The sequence below is a fragment of the Strigops habroptila genome, chromosome 14 (assembly GCF_004027225.2).
Source record: "Strigops habroptila isolate Jane chromosome 14, bStrHab1.2.pri, whole genome shotgun sequence".
NCBI lineage: Eukaryota > Metazoa > Chordata > Aves > Psittaciformes > Psittacidae > Strigops > Strigops habroptila.
Genome location: NC_044290.2, coordinates 9257413 through 9272725, shown reverse-complemented (window position 1 = coordinate 9272725; position 15313 = coordinate 9257413). Strand labels below are relative to the sequence as shown.

Here is a 15313-nt window from a genome sequence, read left to right as displayed (position 1 = left end):
CCATTACATTTAAAATGGATTGAGGATTTTGCCAGTAAATAAATTAAGGGGGAAGTGGTGAATAGATGCAGTATTCTTTGGCTGATGGCTCCTCTAGAAAGGAAGGCATGGGTGGCTGAAGCAAAAATAAGACACACACAAAGTTAATGATGTAAATAACAACATAAAAAGGGGGTCAGAGCAAAGATCAGCTCGCCCAGTTTCTAGTCACGGACAGAAGTGTTTCAAACACATGTGCCACAATTCCTGCCTGGAGAACGTGCTGCTTTAGTCCAGCCTCTTGCCTCTAGTATCTGTTTGGGAAATTGCCGTGCCTTTCACAGGAGGAGCAGGGAATGGCCATGGTCTGGTACAGGCAGGTGCTCAGCGCTTCCTCCTGGGACCTGCAGAGATGTGAGCGTGGCCCATGTGTCTAATTTGTTCTGACTGACCTAATCAGTGAGCTACAGCATGAGAGGCAGGAGGAGCAGCAGTGCTGTGTACCAGTGTTATTTCTACTTGCTTTTAATAGAAAATTATCCTCCTGCTTAATTATTTTTTCTTTTAGAAGGACCTTATATACCTGATTGCAGAAGGGACTCTAGGCTGGGAATCTGAACCTGGCAATTTGAAGTCATGAGTCAGGCACATGAATCGTTCTGGGTTGTGGCTTTCATGCCAAAGTTCTCACCTTCCACACCCTTTGAATTGATGGCCCAGGGATTAAACTCTCAAATTCACTTTGCTTAATGTTGCTGTGTATCTTATGACCTACTGCTCTTATCCTAAATCTTACTGAGCTTATACGCAATCTTCGAGTTTTAGCTTGCCTGAGCAAGCACTCAGTAAAATCTTTAACATCTTCATCCGTTCCTCTGAATTCTTTCTGTTTCCTGGCTTCCATTCATCAGTTAATGTTTTCAGAAAGGCAGGAATTTCCATAAAAGCTATTGGGTACAAGTTGCCCATGCTGTCCATCATTCGCTGGCTCTCTGCTTGCAACTGTCCAGCCAATTTGTGACTAAATATCATGTCCTTCAAGAGAAATGGACGTGATTAAGGGAAGCAAAGGTGCCATCCCTGGGTGCCATTAGAGGAATTTGCAGCTTGGAGTGATGTCACAGATGAATTGCTTTGCAGTAGGTGGATTATTTGTGGGCCACCAACTCAAGATTTCCACTGTGAACCCCCTTGTCCGCTGGGATAACATCACAAAACCAAACCAAAGCAAAACACTTTCACAGCATCCAGGGGGTTCTGGTGGTTTGAGAGACACAAGTTTCATGTAAGACTGGGCAGTCACGCAGGGCAGCTGTTTGTTACTTGCTTTTTGTTTGTGAATTCTGGATACTTGATACTGACTCAAAGTCATTGCAGTAAATCCCTTTGGACTGCACTGAAGTTATTCCATTATAGATGTGGTTATCACTGAAAGGCTATAAAGTCTAACACTCAGTATTACTTATGTGTGTATGTGATACGCTTCATCAAGATGCTGGCTCCATTGCACTAGCGCTGTGTGTGTATGTCAGAAAGAGCAGAGCCTTCCTTACATTATACTATTTTCCTTTTGTTTTCCTGTTTAGAAATACTTATTTTACACTAGAATATTTTGCAGGAATATTTGAAATCATATTTCCTGTAGCCATTTCCTTATTCGTAGAACAATCTACTAGAATTTTACATCTTGCTGAATATTACATCTTAGTTCTTCCCTTTTTAGTTTTTCTTATTTTTATTATACTGATGGCTTCAGGCAATGATTAGTTATAAAACAACTCTTTCAAGCAGAAGATATCTAGATCAATCTGAGGTCAAGTTTTATTGAGTGAGAAGATTGGCAACAGCATGAGACTATGAGCAGTGATATACGGTGGTATGTTGCTCTGATAAATGGTGATGCTGAATTGTTTCTCATGGTGATTTAACATTGGAACCTTATTATGCTGCGAGCTTGAAGTTTCTATTTAGAAAAGAGTATGTCAGCAATAAAAGCAATGACTTTCACAGAGAAACAAGACTATCACCTCATTAGAGCTTTGTAGAGAGGCTTTAATGACAGAGCTTCAGTTTATGGATAAAATCAGAAGCTGAGTCAGGACATAGCTGAACATTAGAAAAAAGGAACGCTGAATGATGTGTAAGCTCACACTGAATGAAAGAAAATTAAGATCAGAATAGTCTTTATCAACTTTTTGGTAGTTTTTCTCGTGATTGTTTTCCATTTAATTCATAGTTTAAGCACATATTTAAATACATGTTTAATGTTTTGCTTTTATAACAAAGGATGGATTTAAAAGATCTTCCCAGATCTCAGCCTTGGGGAAGACAGCACAGGCAAGCACGAGTGGTTGCTCTTGAAGAGAGATTTTAGAACTCCACTATGAATTTACTGGAAGTACATCATTTTCAAGCTTTGAAAATCAGCACTTAACTGTAAATCATTTCTATTTACAAGATGTAATTATCAGGATTGGACATAAAGTGAAATGGAATTATACCAATATGGAAAATTAGTCGTTGAAGATAAAACTGTATCTTGTGCAGATAAAAAGTAAATTTTAAAGATTAACTAATGTCATTATTGTTTTTTTGCTCTTGCTGTTGTAATTTCAACACCAATTTATTTGATTTTCCAGTTCATGAAAGAGAGATAGAGTTCAATTGTTTAGTGTTTTGTCTGTAACTCAGTTGTAACCAGGGGTGGCTGAACTGGAGGAGTTTCATACTTAGTTGCCCACCTGGATATATAAGATACTTAAAATTGAAAATGGCATTGTCAGGGTCACACCAGTGTCAATGTGTCAAAGCTCCAATTGGACATGATTTCAGGAAGATGGGCATGGGTAGGCAGTACTAGTAAGTCATCCTGAGGGAGCAGTGGGAAAGCAGCTCTGAAGAAGCCATGGGTTTGGTTATTTTCCAAAGGCCATAAATAACATTTGGAGTGCATTGTATCGTAATTACTTGCAATAACCTATTTTCCTATAGCAGAAAACGCCCTAGATGATAGGATTGTCAAAGCATCTCCAAGAATACGCTGCCATCAATTCACTAGCTGCTGGATGAAAGACAGATTGGATTTTAGTGTATTCTAGTGCTTATTTAAGTCAGTTTCATGTTACTTTTTCATGATGTTTATTAGCACATTTTAATATTTTATGTCTTATCAAAACATTTACTTTTGCACACTGACAAACAGAATTTCCTCTCCTGCATTTCTCAGTGTGTTTTCTTTGTTTTGCAGGATCCTAAATATTTCAAGTCACAGAAGACTGGGAGAGGCCAATTAAAAGAAGGCTGGAGAGAGACACATCAGCCCATCATGTGTTCCTACAAGCTTGTGACCGTGAAATTTGAAGTCTGGGGGCTTCAAACCAGAGTAGAGCAATTTGTACACAAGGTCAGTGAAACACAAGCTGTTTCTTATCCTTCACATAAGCAAAACTTGAGTACTACCCTGCACAGGAATGTAACTATGACTGTGTCGAAGCTGGGGAACTCAGCCGAATCTGCATTCAGACCTCTCTCTAAGGGCTGGAAGATCTGGAGCACAGCCAGAGAGTTCTAAGGTTGAGAAAAACGATCAGTATTTTCAATGCTGTGATAAATTTATGAGCTAAAGTATTTGTGAGTATAATGAGTACTGTACGTGTAGCAGTGATGTGCAGAATTTCTTACAACCAGGTAGTGGGAAAGTTTTCCAATCAGTCTCCTAAAAAATTAATGAATGAATGGCACAACAGCCAAATGATAATATTAAAGATATTGTGTTTATCCACAGATAAGCATGTTTCATCCACATGTTTAAAAAACTAACAAGGAAAAAGGAAGAGTTTCAAAAGGTCTGATTGCCCAAAGATTAATAAATGCTGACACATTCCCAAATGGTCTCCTATGCCAGTCACAGCCACACTGATGTGATGCAGTGTGGGCAATAGATCCACTTGAGGTGGGAGGTCAGGCCACAAGACCTTCAGAGACACTATGTCTGACTTTCCAGGACATGTTTTCTGAAGACATAAAACTGACAGAATGTTTTTCACTTTCAATCATGTTGAAAGACAACTGTGTTACTTCTCTAAGCTGTGTAGTTGCTGCAGAGGTATTTAACCTTTCTTTTGTTCCACAGGTGGTCAGAGATATACTATTGATCGGTCACCGGCAGGCTTTCGCCTGGGTTGATGAGTGGTACGGTAAGTAGTCTCCAAAACCAGCCCATTTAAAAGGACTGATGCAAAGCTCATGTCAGTTAACAACAGATTGCTCTTTATTTTCACGGATCATCAGGTTCTAGTATAAGTTGTTCATGAAGGAGATGGAACTATGTTCAGTTTCTGTGGAACATAGGGAGCTCATTCGCAGCAGGTTTTTGTAATGAAAGTAGGCTGTATGTTAGGCAGGCAGCACACAGGGACACCGTTACATCCCTCACCAGATAGACATCAGACTCAGCACCCTGCCTTGGAGGCAGGTAGAAGCTGCCCCCCACCAAGAGTCATTGACATGGAGAACCACATGCAGGTTTGAATAAAGCTTCTTACAAAGACTGCATTAACATGCAGCCATTTCCATGCAGCAAGCTCCTAAGGCCTCTCATCCAACACAATTTCAGCTTTTTAGGAAAGTTTTAAACTGTTAATATGGATTGCAGTAAAGAAAAGATGGAGCTTAAATGTCCTTTCTGAAAAAGGGATATAAACATAAAGCCTTCTGGGTCTGGTTCAGCAGCAGCTGCATGCAAAAACTGTGCTGCGTCCATGCCCCAGCTGTAGGAACTGCACTTCCAATAGTACAGAGTAATCTGAATATCAAGCAGCCAATTACACTGCAGAAAATAAGCTCAAAGGGTTTGTGCTTCTTACATGTATTTTCACTAAGATGTGTCCATAACCATAGATACTTGTAGAACCATTTCTAAGATACTCTTGTAACATACAGTAGTAATTGGGGAATATATTTAAGTTTATTCAGACCCTCCTTAAGCTTCAGGAAACACCCTTTTGGGCATTTCATGGGCTGCTGCAAACACACACATCTCCGGTGTCTTCAGAAGGCTACACAGTTTTACATCAGAATCCAGCAATAAACTCACTGTGCTGATTTATTTATTTTTTTAAATATAGAAGAATTTGCTTATGACATCACAATGTTCTTATAAATTTAACTCTGCATGACAATTTTGGGCTGTAATGATAATAAAAATACTGGTATCTACTAAAAGTATCTTCTATTTTGGGGTAGCCATAAACTAGTAAGAGAATTTTGTGTCCAGTGAGAAGGAGTTCTTAAGAGACAATATTTTTTACATTTTAGATTTTTCCCCCCATTTTTAACCTGAAATACAGTGGTCCGTTATTTTCCCTGTATGAAGTCAGGAAAACTGATGACTTCACATAAGGAAGCCTGACTTCATGTGAAAATTGAGCCCATAGATTTGCCCCAAATCTACCCAAAATACCTATTACAGAGAGACGTAAGGAAATGTTACCGGGAAGCAAAGAGTCATCTGCACTTTAGAGAGTTACTGATGATAACAAGTGAGTAGTCATGAAGTTGAACATATGGAACAGCTTTAGCCACAAAACCATTAACCACAGATTTTCCCATCTTAACTCTGAATGCACCCTGTCAAAAATACTCTTTCCACAAATGGAATGTTGTGATACACAATCATGTCATGGATTTCTGTAATAGTCTTTTTCCTAAAGAATGTAGTGTACTTCAGGAACTTCATTGTCAGGCTAAGTACAAAACTTCAAAAATCTGGTCTCACTAAAAGAGATATGAATAAAGGCTTAAGAACATAACAAGATTTATAATAGAAAGTGCAGGAAGTTAGTTTAGGTAACGCTGTGCTGTGTGCAGCCCTTCTACCACTGCATTCCTCTGAAGTATAGCACTTGGTAAGACTTGCTAACTAGAAAGTGAGTATTTCATTATGCAAAATGAGTGAGATCCAAGTTGTATCCACCCAGTTCAATTTAATAACTCTTGTGGTTTGTGTGTGTAGGGAGAGGTTTTAAAACCATAGAATTTTTAAAGCATCTGTGTGTCATCAGTGTGTCTGTTACCAGCTTTTAAGAGAAAAGTTTGAGAAAGATTTGGAGATGATGATAGTCAGCAAAGCAGAATCAAATAATCATGTCATAAAATCAGTTGTTAAAGAACATGTTATGGGTATTACTGACTGATTACTGATACTGTAAGTATGAATGTGTCATGTCATTAAATTTACTAAACTGTACTTAGCTTTATTATTAAGAAAATTTCACAGCATTATTTACTAACGAAGAGCATGTTCTCTGCTTGGCAAAGTGCATCCTTAGCATGGCTTATGAGCTTGTTTTTCATTCCAGATAACAGTAAAAGACTAAAAGAGTAGGATTTAGTGGTATTCCGTGTTTCCTTTTGATCACAATTCTAGACTGCATTTCATTTTCTCTGATGAAGTATTGCATTGCACTACTAATGTAACAGCTGAAGTTATATCTTTGCTTAAAAGCTGTCTCATAAAATGCAGCAAGATCCTCATCTCACATAACAAGGAGTGGTGTGATACAAGAATTCACAAATCCAAGTGGCACATAATAAACTTGAGAAAAATTACAGCCTCAAGAACACAACCACCATGTACATTACCAAAAGGGGAGCACATTTGCAAGTTTATCATGCTAATAAAATACTGATTAAATTTTATGAGTAAAAATGATGGCTATTTTCATAAAGTGATCAAACTGTTGTAAAGAACAGACCAAAATGCTGACAGCCTTCATGTTCACTTACACCTTACTCTCAGGTAGATTTATTGAAAGCAGGGGAATACTCAGCAGAGTAAGGGTCACAAGTCAATGAACTGGATTCTTCATGGGTTTACTGGAAGTGTGGTTCATGATAAATCTTTTAAAATCTGTAATGCTTGCCTGGAGTTACATAGCAGGCACCTAACAGGTGATGTGCTACTTTGACAACACCAGGCGTGCCTAGACAGTGAGAAATGATCCTACCCATAGAATCAGCTTGATTTGTAGAATATTTCTAATTCTTATAGTTCATTCAATTGCTTGAGGCTACAAAACTGTTCACATATTCACTTTTAATTCACTTACCTGTATAATTGTTAGTTTCTGGAATCTAAGCTGCTGTGTGCTCTAACTGTAAGAATGTTTGCCGGTTATGAGAAGTATTATGCAAAAATAACATAAAATCTTTTTGAAAGTGCCTGGAAGGGTAAGTAAATATTTACAATATTTCTGTCTCTATCCTTTATTCCAAGGGATCTTCTAAAATCTTTTTAGAAGATCTTGGCTTTTGCCAAGGCCTGCACATCAATACTTTCTGCCTACTTTGTGTTACACGGATACTCCTAAACAGTTTCCACTCCTTCCTGTTCTCTGACTCCCTTTGACTTAACCTTCTTACACCTTCCTTGGCTGATATAACTACCTTTATGAGTCAATTTTCATAAAGCTAGTTGCTCCATGCTTTTTTTGTTTTTAAATCCTTTTTTGGCTTCTGCTGAAAGACTGTTCCTAGAACCTTCTCCTTAAGAAAAAAATGAAGTTTGCACTGAATCGATGGAAAATGCCAACACTTTTGAACTTTTTACAGATATGACTATGGATGATGTTCGAGAATACGAGAAAAATATGCATGAAAAAACCAACATTAAAGTTTGCAACCAACATTCATCTACTGTGGATGAAATAGAGAGCCATGCCAAAGCGAGAGTATGTCCATTTTTAAAACATATTGCCCATCCTCAGCTAATACACCTGCACACATCAGAGAAGAGCAACCAGCTGATCTTGCTGACCAGTCAGTGGAATCTGGGGGAGGTTTTGCTTCAGTAGGAAGAGAATCTTACTCCATGAAGTGGATTTCCAGGAAAACACAATTCTTAAATTTCCATTGGATGCACGAAGAGGAAGATAAATATGAGTTTTATTTTCTACTATTTGAATAGTTCAAAAATGCAGGAGTTCAGAATGCTTCAGTCAAAAAGCCAGGAACATGGGGAGTGGAAAATTAAATGGGACTGATAAAATTATTTGCTTCAATAGGAAAAAAAGCTGATGAATTTGTCACTATTGTCAAACTAATTTTAATGTTGTCATTGACTAAGGTGAGCTCTTTTTCAGCAGTATGTAGCAGCAGTTTTTGGAGAAGGGCAGGTTTCTGTGTAGGTAATTCTGGAAAATTCATAAATTCTTGAAATTCCTAATTTGGGCACCTCAAGCAGAGGCCTAGAATTAGAAATTATTACTATTACAAATAGAAAAAAAGAGTGATACGAGTGATACTTGCTTTTGAATTGTTATTATTCCTTCATTTCTACTAACTGAGCTGTAGAACTCAGTGATGGTTTTACTCATGTTACAAGTGTGGGGCAAGGCCTGAAGGGCTTAAAGTCTTTCCTTTGTTTTTACTCAGTAAAGATGGTCACCAGCTGGAGAAAATGTTGTCCAAGTAAAAGCCAGGAAGGTAATTCTTATGTTTGTAATGCTGCAGCTCTGTGAACATCAAGTTAACTCCTTAGCTGAGCAGTAAATTGAGAATCAGTTCTGCTTTTGGCTCTACACTTCAGGATTTGGCTTTGAATGAAGTCTGACATCCATCCTTAGTTCCCATGTGGAAAACTTGCCATTGAGACCAGAACGGAGTTTGTCATTAATGAAAAGAAAAAGAGAGTCTGAGCCTTCTTACTTAGCTCATGGCAAAGACTTGTTTTACTTGACTGTATATCAGAACAGAAGGAGATTTAAAGCAAGTATAAGCTAAAAAGCAAATGTCAGCTGAAGGGACAGTATTTCATGTCTGAATTTACAGTGAACAGTCTTGCAGGCTGCCACTTAGCAAGACTTTAATCAGTCTTCACTTAAATGGCAGGTAAACTGAGAAATCTTCCTGACCTCATTCATTTATCCAAGACAGCTTTTATTTCACATTGTACAGAAGTCCTGTATCGAAAACAGCTGAAATGAATGGATGGGCTCCCTTTGATGTGAGGGTGCTTTAAAACCCTTTGAGTTCAGAAACACTACACACATCGGTACAGGGTGTGAAACGAAATGTAGATCAGCCAAACAGGTTGAAATCTATCTCCAACACAAGTAGGTACAGATAGTCTGAGACCATCTGTTTATTTCCACCACTTACCTCAGATTTGAAAGTAGCTTCATCCTCCCTCCTAATAACTGGCAACGTAGGCTGGAAAGGTCCCTGGAATGTCATCTGCAGGGAAGAGAGAAGGCAGCTGGCAGCAAGCATGGTTTTGTTGATCGAACGTGATCTTATAATGCAATATAAAGCTGTTTCTACATAACATTTGCAGCCAAAGCTACAGATGCATGCAGCTGGCTAATATTAAAGTATTGGTGTATGGAAAGTATAGGATTTTGGCATATGTATGGTAAGCACCATTGCCAGGCCCGTGGCTCAGACACCCAAAACTGAGAGAACTTTTAACTGATTAAAATACTAGTGGGGTTTTTTCTGGCTTTTTGAGCTTTCAGAGCTCAAAGAAAAAAAATCTATAAAATGGTTTAATGAAATACTTCAAATGTACAAATTTAACATGACGTTCGGTGAAAACCCTCAAATTAATTTCAGTTGGCTCAGTGGACATCTTGCAGGCAGGGTAGATGTGAAGCAGCAGGTTTCAGGTTTGTAGCAGATGTCATTCGTTTGGGATTTTCCCGAAGTTTTGCAGGGCTCAGCTCAGAGCCCATCCATGCTGGGAGCGCTCTGCCCTCTTGTGGGTTTCCACAGCACTGTGACACCTTTGTCACCTGCACAACAAGACTTCCCCGTGCAAAGTGGCTTTAACCTCTCATCTCATTTTGCCTCTATTTTGCAGGGCATTAAGCAGTGGGTTTGTTAGTTGGCCATAAACGTTTAAGTACAGATTCTGGATGAAAAAGTTGGCAAGCATGTTGTGGCTTTGTCAAGTGAGAGGGAATTCTTTAGGCTTTGTTAGTAGAAAAGCAAATGAGCCTCAGTTATGTGCATGCAGCTGGATGTCAGTGAAGCTGTGCATGGAGGGAGAGAGAAGTTTTCATCCCTTGGGAGTTACAGCAGATGAACACCCCAATGGCAACCCTTTACCCATTCATGCTCATCATTTAAATGAAAGGAACAAAACCCCGATCAGTTCTATTTTGTTTGAAGTTCTGAAAAATTCTACCTGCTGACTGTGTATCTAAATGTATTCTTTAACTGCCTGTGAAATAGCTTGAGTTTTCCAGCAATCGCAGAGGTAGCAATCTTTATTCAGTTCAGACCCAGGTAGAAGAAGAACCATTTAGTATGTGATTAATGGACTTAACTTTGTTTTTTATGTTTGCCACTCATTGTGCTCCGATCAGTGCATTACGGTAGGAAGGCATTCATGTGAAGAATCGTGTAATGATATGCATGATAAGCAGTCATTCCCTGATTGACAATTTGGATGGAAGTAGTTTAACTGAGTTAATGAAACAATCATTTGAGATTATTCTAATGTGCTTTTATCCTTCTTTCCTTCTTGTTGAAGACATGACAATGGATGAAGTCCGAGAGTTTGAACGAGCAACTCAGGAAGCCACCAACAAGAAAATTGGGATTTTCCCACCTGCAATATCTATCTCTAACACTTCCATGCCTTCTTCAACCCGCAGTGCTCCATCTAGTGCTCCATCGACTCCTCTCTCCACAGATGCTCCTGAATTCCTAACAGTTTCCAAAGACCGGCCTCGGAAAAAGTCTGCTCCAGAAACTCTCACTCTTCCAGATCCAGCGAAAAAAACCCTTTAAATTCACCCAGCATGTTTCCTCCTGATAAGCCATGTCTACCACAGCAAGAGTGATGTAACTCAGTTTCTACAAAGGTCATGGTGGTTTGTTGTTTGGTTTTTTTTTTTGCTTAAAATAATCTTTCTGGTGTGGAAAGATTACTTCTTTCCTCAGACTTGATCCTTAAAACCTTCAGAGAAGTGCATGCAAGAGAACGTAGTCTATATACTCCTAAAGTAGTGTTTCAAGCCATCTGGTGCATCGTCCTGACATACAATGACATAGTCTGAGGGGAACGCTGTAAATGAAATCTTTCTGTAGCAGTATTCTACCTACAAATCCTCATCTAGGTCATAGCATTTATAATTGGGAGTAGGTATTTAGTAAAGCTGCCAAGGACTTCTGTGGCAAATTAGTGCCAACTCGAATGCAGGGTTAACAGGAAAAAAACCCTCCCATTTTCTTCTTTTACAGCTGGTTTTAAAATCCTTCCTGCTCTCAGGCTTCAGTGTATTCATAAACCTTTAACCTGTAACTCATTGTACTTGAACACCAACACCAGTCACTCAAGATTCACATTTTGCTTAATATGACTCAGGATTTGGGGCCTAGTTAACAAACAAAACTTTTCAGACCTAAAATATTACTGTATTGAAGCCCCAATTGTAATTAATTTTACTGACTTTGAGGCCATTGAACTATTTCTATCTTGCACAGAATTTGTAAAAGAAACCACCTATTTCTTGTAGATAATGTATTTTAATAGCTCTTCCCTGTCCTTTTGTGATCTCTTAAATCCCTCTTGGCATTCATCAGTTGTGTTCCATGTGTAAGATTGCAAAAAAGCAGCTAAATTGAGCCAGTTGAGAAGCAAAATCAATGAATTCTTTCTTTTCCTTATTGGAAGATGAGTAGTAGTTACACTGTTAAGACCTTGAACGTAAAGAAAATACAAGACTCCTTTTTCTTTCCTGCCTCCCATCTTTTCCAAACAGCTAACAGTTGTTTCCAGGCTTTGCCATCATCTAGATAAGGGGTGAACAAAATCAGCCACTTTGAAAAGCAAATGAGTTAAGGGGCTGCTCAGTTCTGTGTAGGGTGACATTAAGGAAACAGAAGTGGCCTGCCTTCCTGGTCTGTGTGAAATCGCTCTTCAATCTCAGGAATTAAAATGTAGAAAAGATGTTTCCCAGTGGAAAAGATTGTGGAAGGAGGAGAAAAACAAATCGCAGAAGTAATCTCTTCCTAGGCTCAATGAGGGGCTTTCCCTGCGGACCCAAATTGCTGTTTAATGAATGCTGTCAGTACCTGTCTCTCTTGGTAGCTGTAGTAGAGGTTAAGTAAGCCTTTGTTCAATTCCAGTGAATGACAGCCATTACCTGAATCATATGATCAAAGTGGGTTATACTTTGTGCCACTGATTACATGGGACGTGGGTTAGAAAAAAGAGAGTCCTCCAGAGCTGAACTATCACTGAGTGCTGGCTGGGGATGGCCTCTTACCTGGGCAGGACCTTTGTGCTGTTTTCTCAGCACAAGCCTGTGATTTGACTGGCTTAAATGCACTGAACTTCTCAATGGCTGTAGATCTACAAAGTTATGTTGAATGTGCGATATTTATAAGGTAGTTCTAGTAGCAGGAGAATTCCACTGCCAACCTGCACTGACAACAAGTGTATATTTGTTTGATAGTTAAAATCCTGTAGCTAGCAAAATCTGGGAGCCCTTTTTAGGTTAGCTGTGGTCTGACTTCCTGCATTCTCCTACTTACTGTCCGTGTCCTGCTTCACTTTTCTTCTCAGAGCTACTAATTCTGTGTGATTAGTAAATTAATGAGTGATGCTTTTTTTTTTGCTTAGAAAGAAGCTGCTGTAATGCAAACAAAACTTTCCTACATTAGTTTATGATTTCAGCTTCAAGAGTGTGCAGATTATATATTCATGATTATAACTGGTCTAATCTCATTATTATTTATTTAGTAGCAAGATTGGAACATTAGCAGAGAAAAGAAACCTTTGAAAACATCAAGCATTGTTTGGTTGGGTTTTTTATTTCCTGAATTTGACCTATATAGAAAAAGTTTAGGTCTGCTCCACCTGAAAATCTGGTTTTCAATGATTTTTTTCTTTGTCAAAGAAAGGCATCATGTCCCTGTGCTTACAGATAAATGTTTCTATGTAAGTTTTGGCATCTGGGTTTTACAGAGATGATTAGACAAAAGCAGTCGTACCTTTACTCGTATGTAACAGATTGATTTCTAATCCCTTGTGGATACATTGGTTATCATATTAATTTGGTTTGGGGATAGGGCACGTAGGAAAATTCTGAACATACCTGTATAGGACACATCTTAAGAGCTGCATGACAGAGATGTAGGAGAATGACAGGCCGCTCAGTGCTGTGTCTCTGTGCTGCTGCTGCAGCCCTTCTCCCTGCAGCGCTACTCTTGAGGAGGGTTCACTGACCCAACAGCCTGAATTCACTGTTGGTCACCACAAGGATCACGATCAGCCACTTTGCTTCCCTGGGGCTTCCTAATGAAGGCAAATAAAAGGATCTGTAATGTTCTGTTGCCCTGGATAAGAAACACCTCAGGCTTTTCACTGCCTGTGTAAGTACCCTCTGCTGTGTTCTGCTTTGCTTTCCCCACCAGTCATGACCCGTTTGGTCAATAGGATCTTTAAATATCCTTTTCATTCGGTTGTTCTTTCTTTCTTTCTAAGGTAGGACAACTTTTTCTAGAATATTCCCAGCAAACACTCAAACCCACACAAAACTAAGAAAAAAGGAAGGTCTGAATACTAAAGTGTAACATCTTGGAGCGAAGGGGTGGTTTTCATTACTAATTTTTTCACAGTGCTTTCTGTTGTATTTTCAAGCATGTTTATTAGGAGAAAAATAGCATTTTGCAGGTGTTCATCACTTCTTTTATGAAAATAAATGATGTGATTATTTAGTGAGTCCATCTTTAGAGTGTGGAGCCCTGCGGCAAAGCTGAATAGGCACAATAGCCTGTTCCTGCTCTCCACCACAGTGACTGAAGAATTACGTGATACAGCTCTGTAAGGGCTTGATGGGGAGTTCTTCGTCAAGGAGAGTGCAGTTTGGAGCAAATAACATGATGAGTTTGTTTGGGTTTCTATTAAAACCTCCTCCCAGCTTTACTTTTATGTATTTCATATGGAACAATCATTACAAAATGACTGGCAATTCATTGCTGCCTTTAGAGGGGTAGATCTAAAAAAAGGGAGGTATCCATGAAGGCTATGAGGAGCAGCACATTCCTGAAACACCTACTTAATAGGATCTCTTATGAATGTAATGGTTAATTTTGTAAATGACTGGATAAACCCTATGGAAAGAAACTATTTGACCTTATTCTTTAGCTTTTTTTATTATTCTGGAAGGTGATTTTGTGACATCTAGTAGCCAGTTTGCATTAATTGCTGCTGTAGAGATTTTGAAATGGAAATATTTGTTCCTTGAGTTTTAGTTTGTAACCAGACCGCTGTATTTTGTTAAAACTGCTTTGAAGCTTGCTGCACTGTAACTTCAAACCAACCTGCTATCCTTTGAAACAAGGCAAATGTATATGCTTTTTATGAAGTAGTGAGTGCAGTAAGAGAGAATTCATGATCTTGTCAATAGGAGCTTTTCTGTTTCCATTGTTTGGTCTTGGGTTTATATGTGTAACTTAAAATTGCTAAATAAGTCTAACAATGTTTTCTTTATAGGAACAGCATGGTCATTGAATTACAATCTCCAGTAGTTTTGTGCTGTCACTGAAACAGGTTTCATTGGTTTATTTTGTTTCTGTGATAATTCCACCTGAGACTGAATGTCCAGTAATTCATTTCTTTTGTTTAGAACAATGGTGGCTGCATTAGGCAATACATCACCACCATCAAAGAAGGACCAAGTTTTGAAATGCTCTGCATGTTAAATAATGCAAGGCTCAGCAGGAGAATCTGATTGTCATATTTCTCACTCATATCATTTAGTTTCTGATTTTCCAAGTTATTTATTATTTTTAATATTGTATTTTTTCCTTGCATTTTGTTGTAAATAAACTACCAACAATTATTCTTTACAGTTGTGGCTATTTTCTTTCCCTATGTCTCCTCTAGCAAGGAGCATACCCAGTAACATTTCTATCCTCAGCTCTGCAAGTCACTTCTTCAAAATTAAATAGCACAAAGAATTGGCTTTGTAAGGAAAATTTAAACCACTTACAACAATTAGGTTTTGTTGTGCCTCACCTTTTTAAAGATGTTATCCGGGCAGGTGTCCCATCAGTTTGGTGTTACCCATTCATTTGTAAATGACCATTTGGCTGACCAGGAAGTTTTTCAGTAGGGAATCTATTTCTCTATGCAGAATTTGGCAGTCCAGTGTTGTCGTAAATGCTGGAAAAGAGACCATTCAAAACCTGTCAGACTTGTTTGCAAGTCATTTAATTTTAGTCAATAGTAATTTTGCATGTACAAGGATTCTCCAAGCAGTTAGAAGCTTACTCCATAGAAATGAAACTTTCTCTGCACCAGAAGAATGGTAGTCGCATA

At 38.6% G+C, this 15313-nt stretch overlaps 1 protein-coding gene across 5 annotated transcripts in view; it reads left to right on the top strand.

Annotated features, from left to right (window-relative positions):
• Positions 1-14843, top strand: part of PITPNC1 (phosphatidylinositol transfer protein cytoplasmic 1) — an 85954-nt gene extending 71111 nt beyond the window's left edge. For 4 of the 5 annotated variants that reach the window (XM_030506379.1, XM_030506381.1, XM_030506380.1 and 1 more), the window contains 3 exons: positions 3227-3382; positions 4112-4175; positions 10514-14843. In XM_030506379.1, coding sequence (XP_030362239.1) covers positions 3227-3382; positions 4112-4175; positions 10514-10773 — 480 coding nt within the window. In that variant the 3' untranslated portion in view covers positions 10774-14843. Of the gene's footprint in view, positions 1-3226; positions 3383-4111; positions 4176-7590; positions 7710-10513 lie in introns of all 5 variants that reach the window. The other variant, XM_030506382.1, reaches the window with a different exon arrangement.
• The last annotated feature ends 470 nt before the right edge of the window (positions 14844-15313 follow it).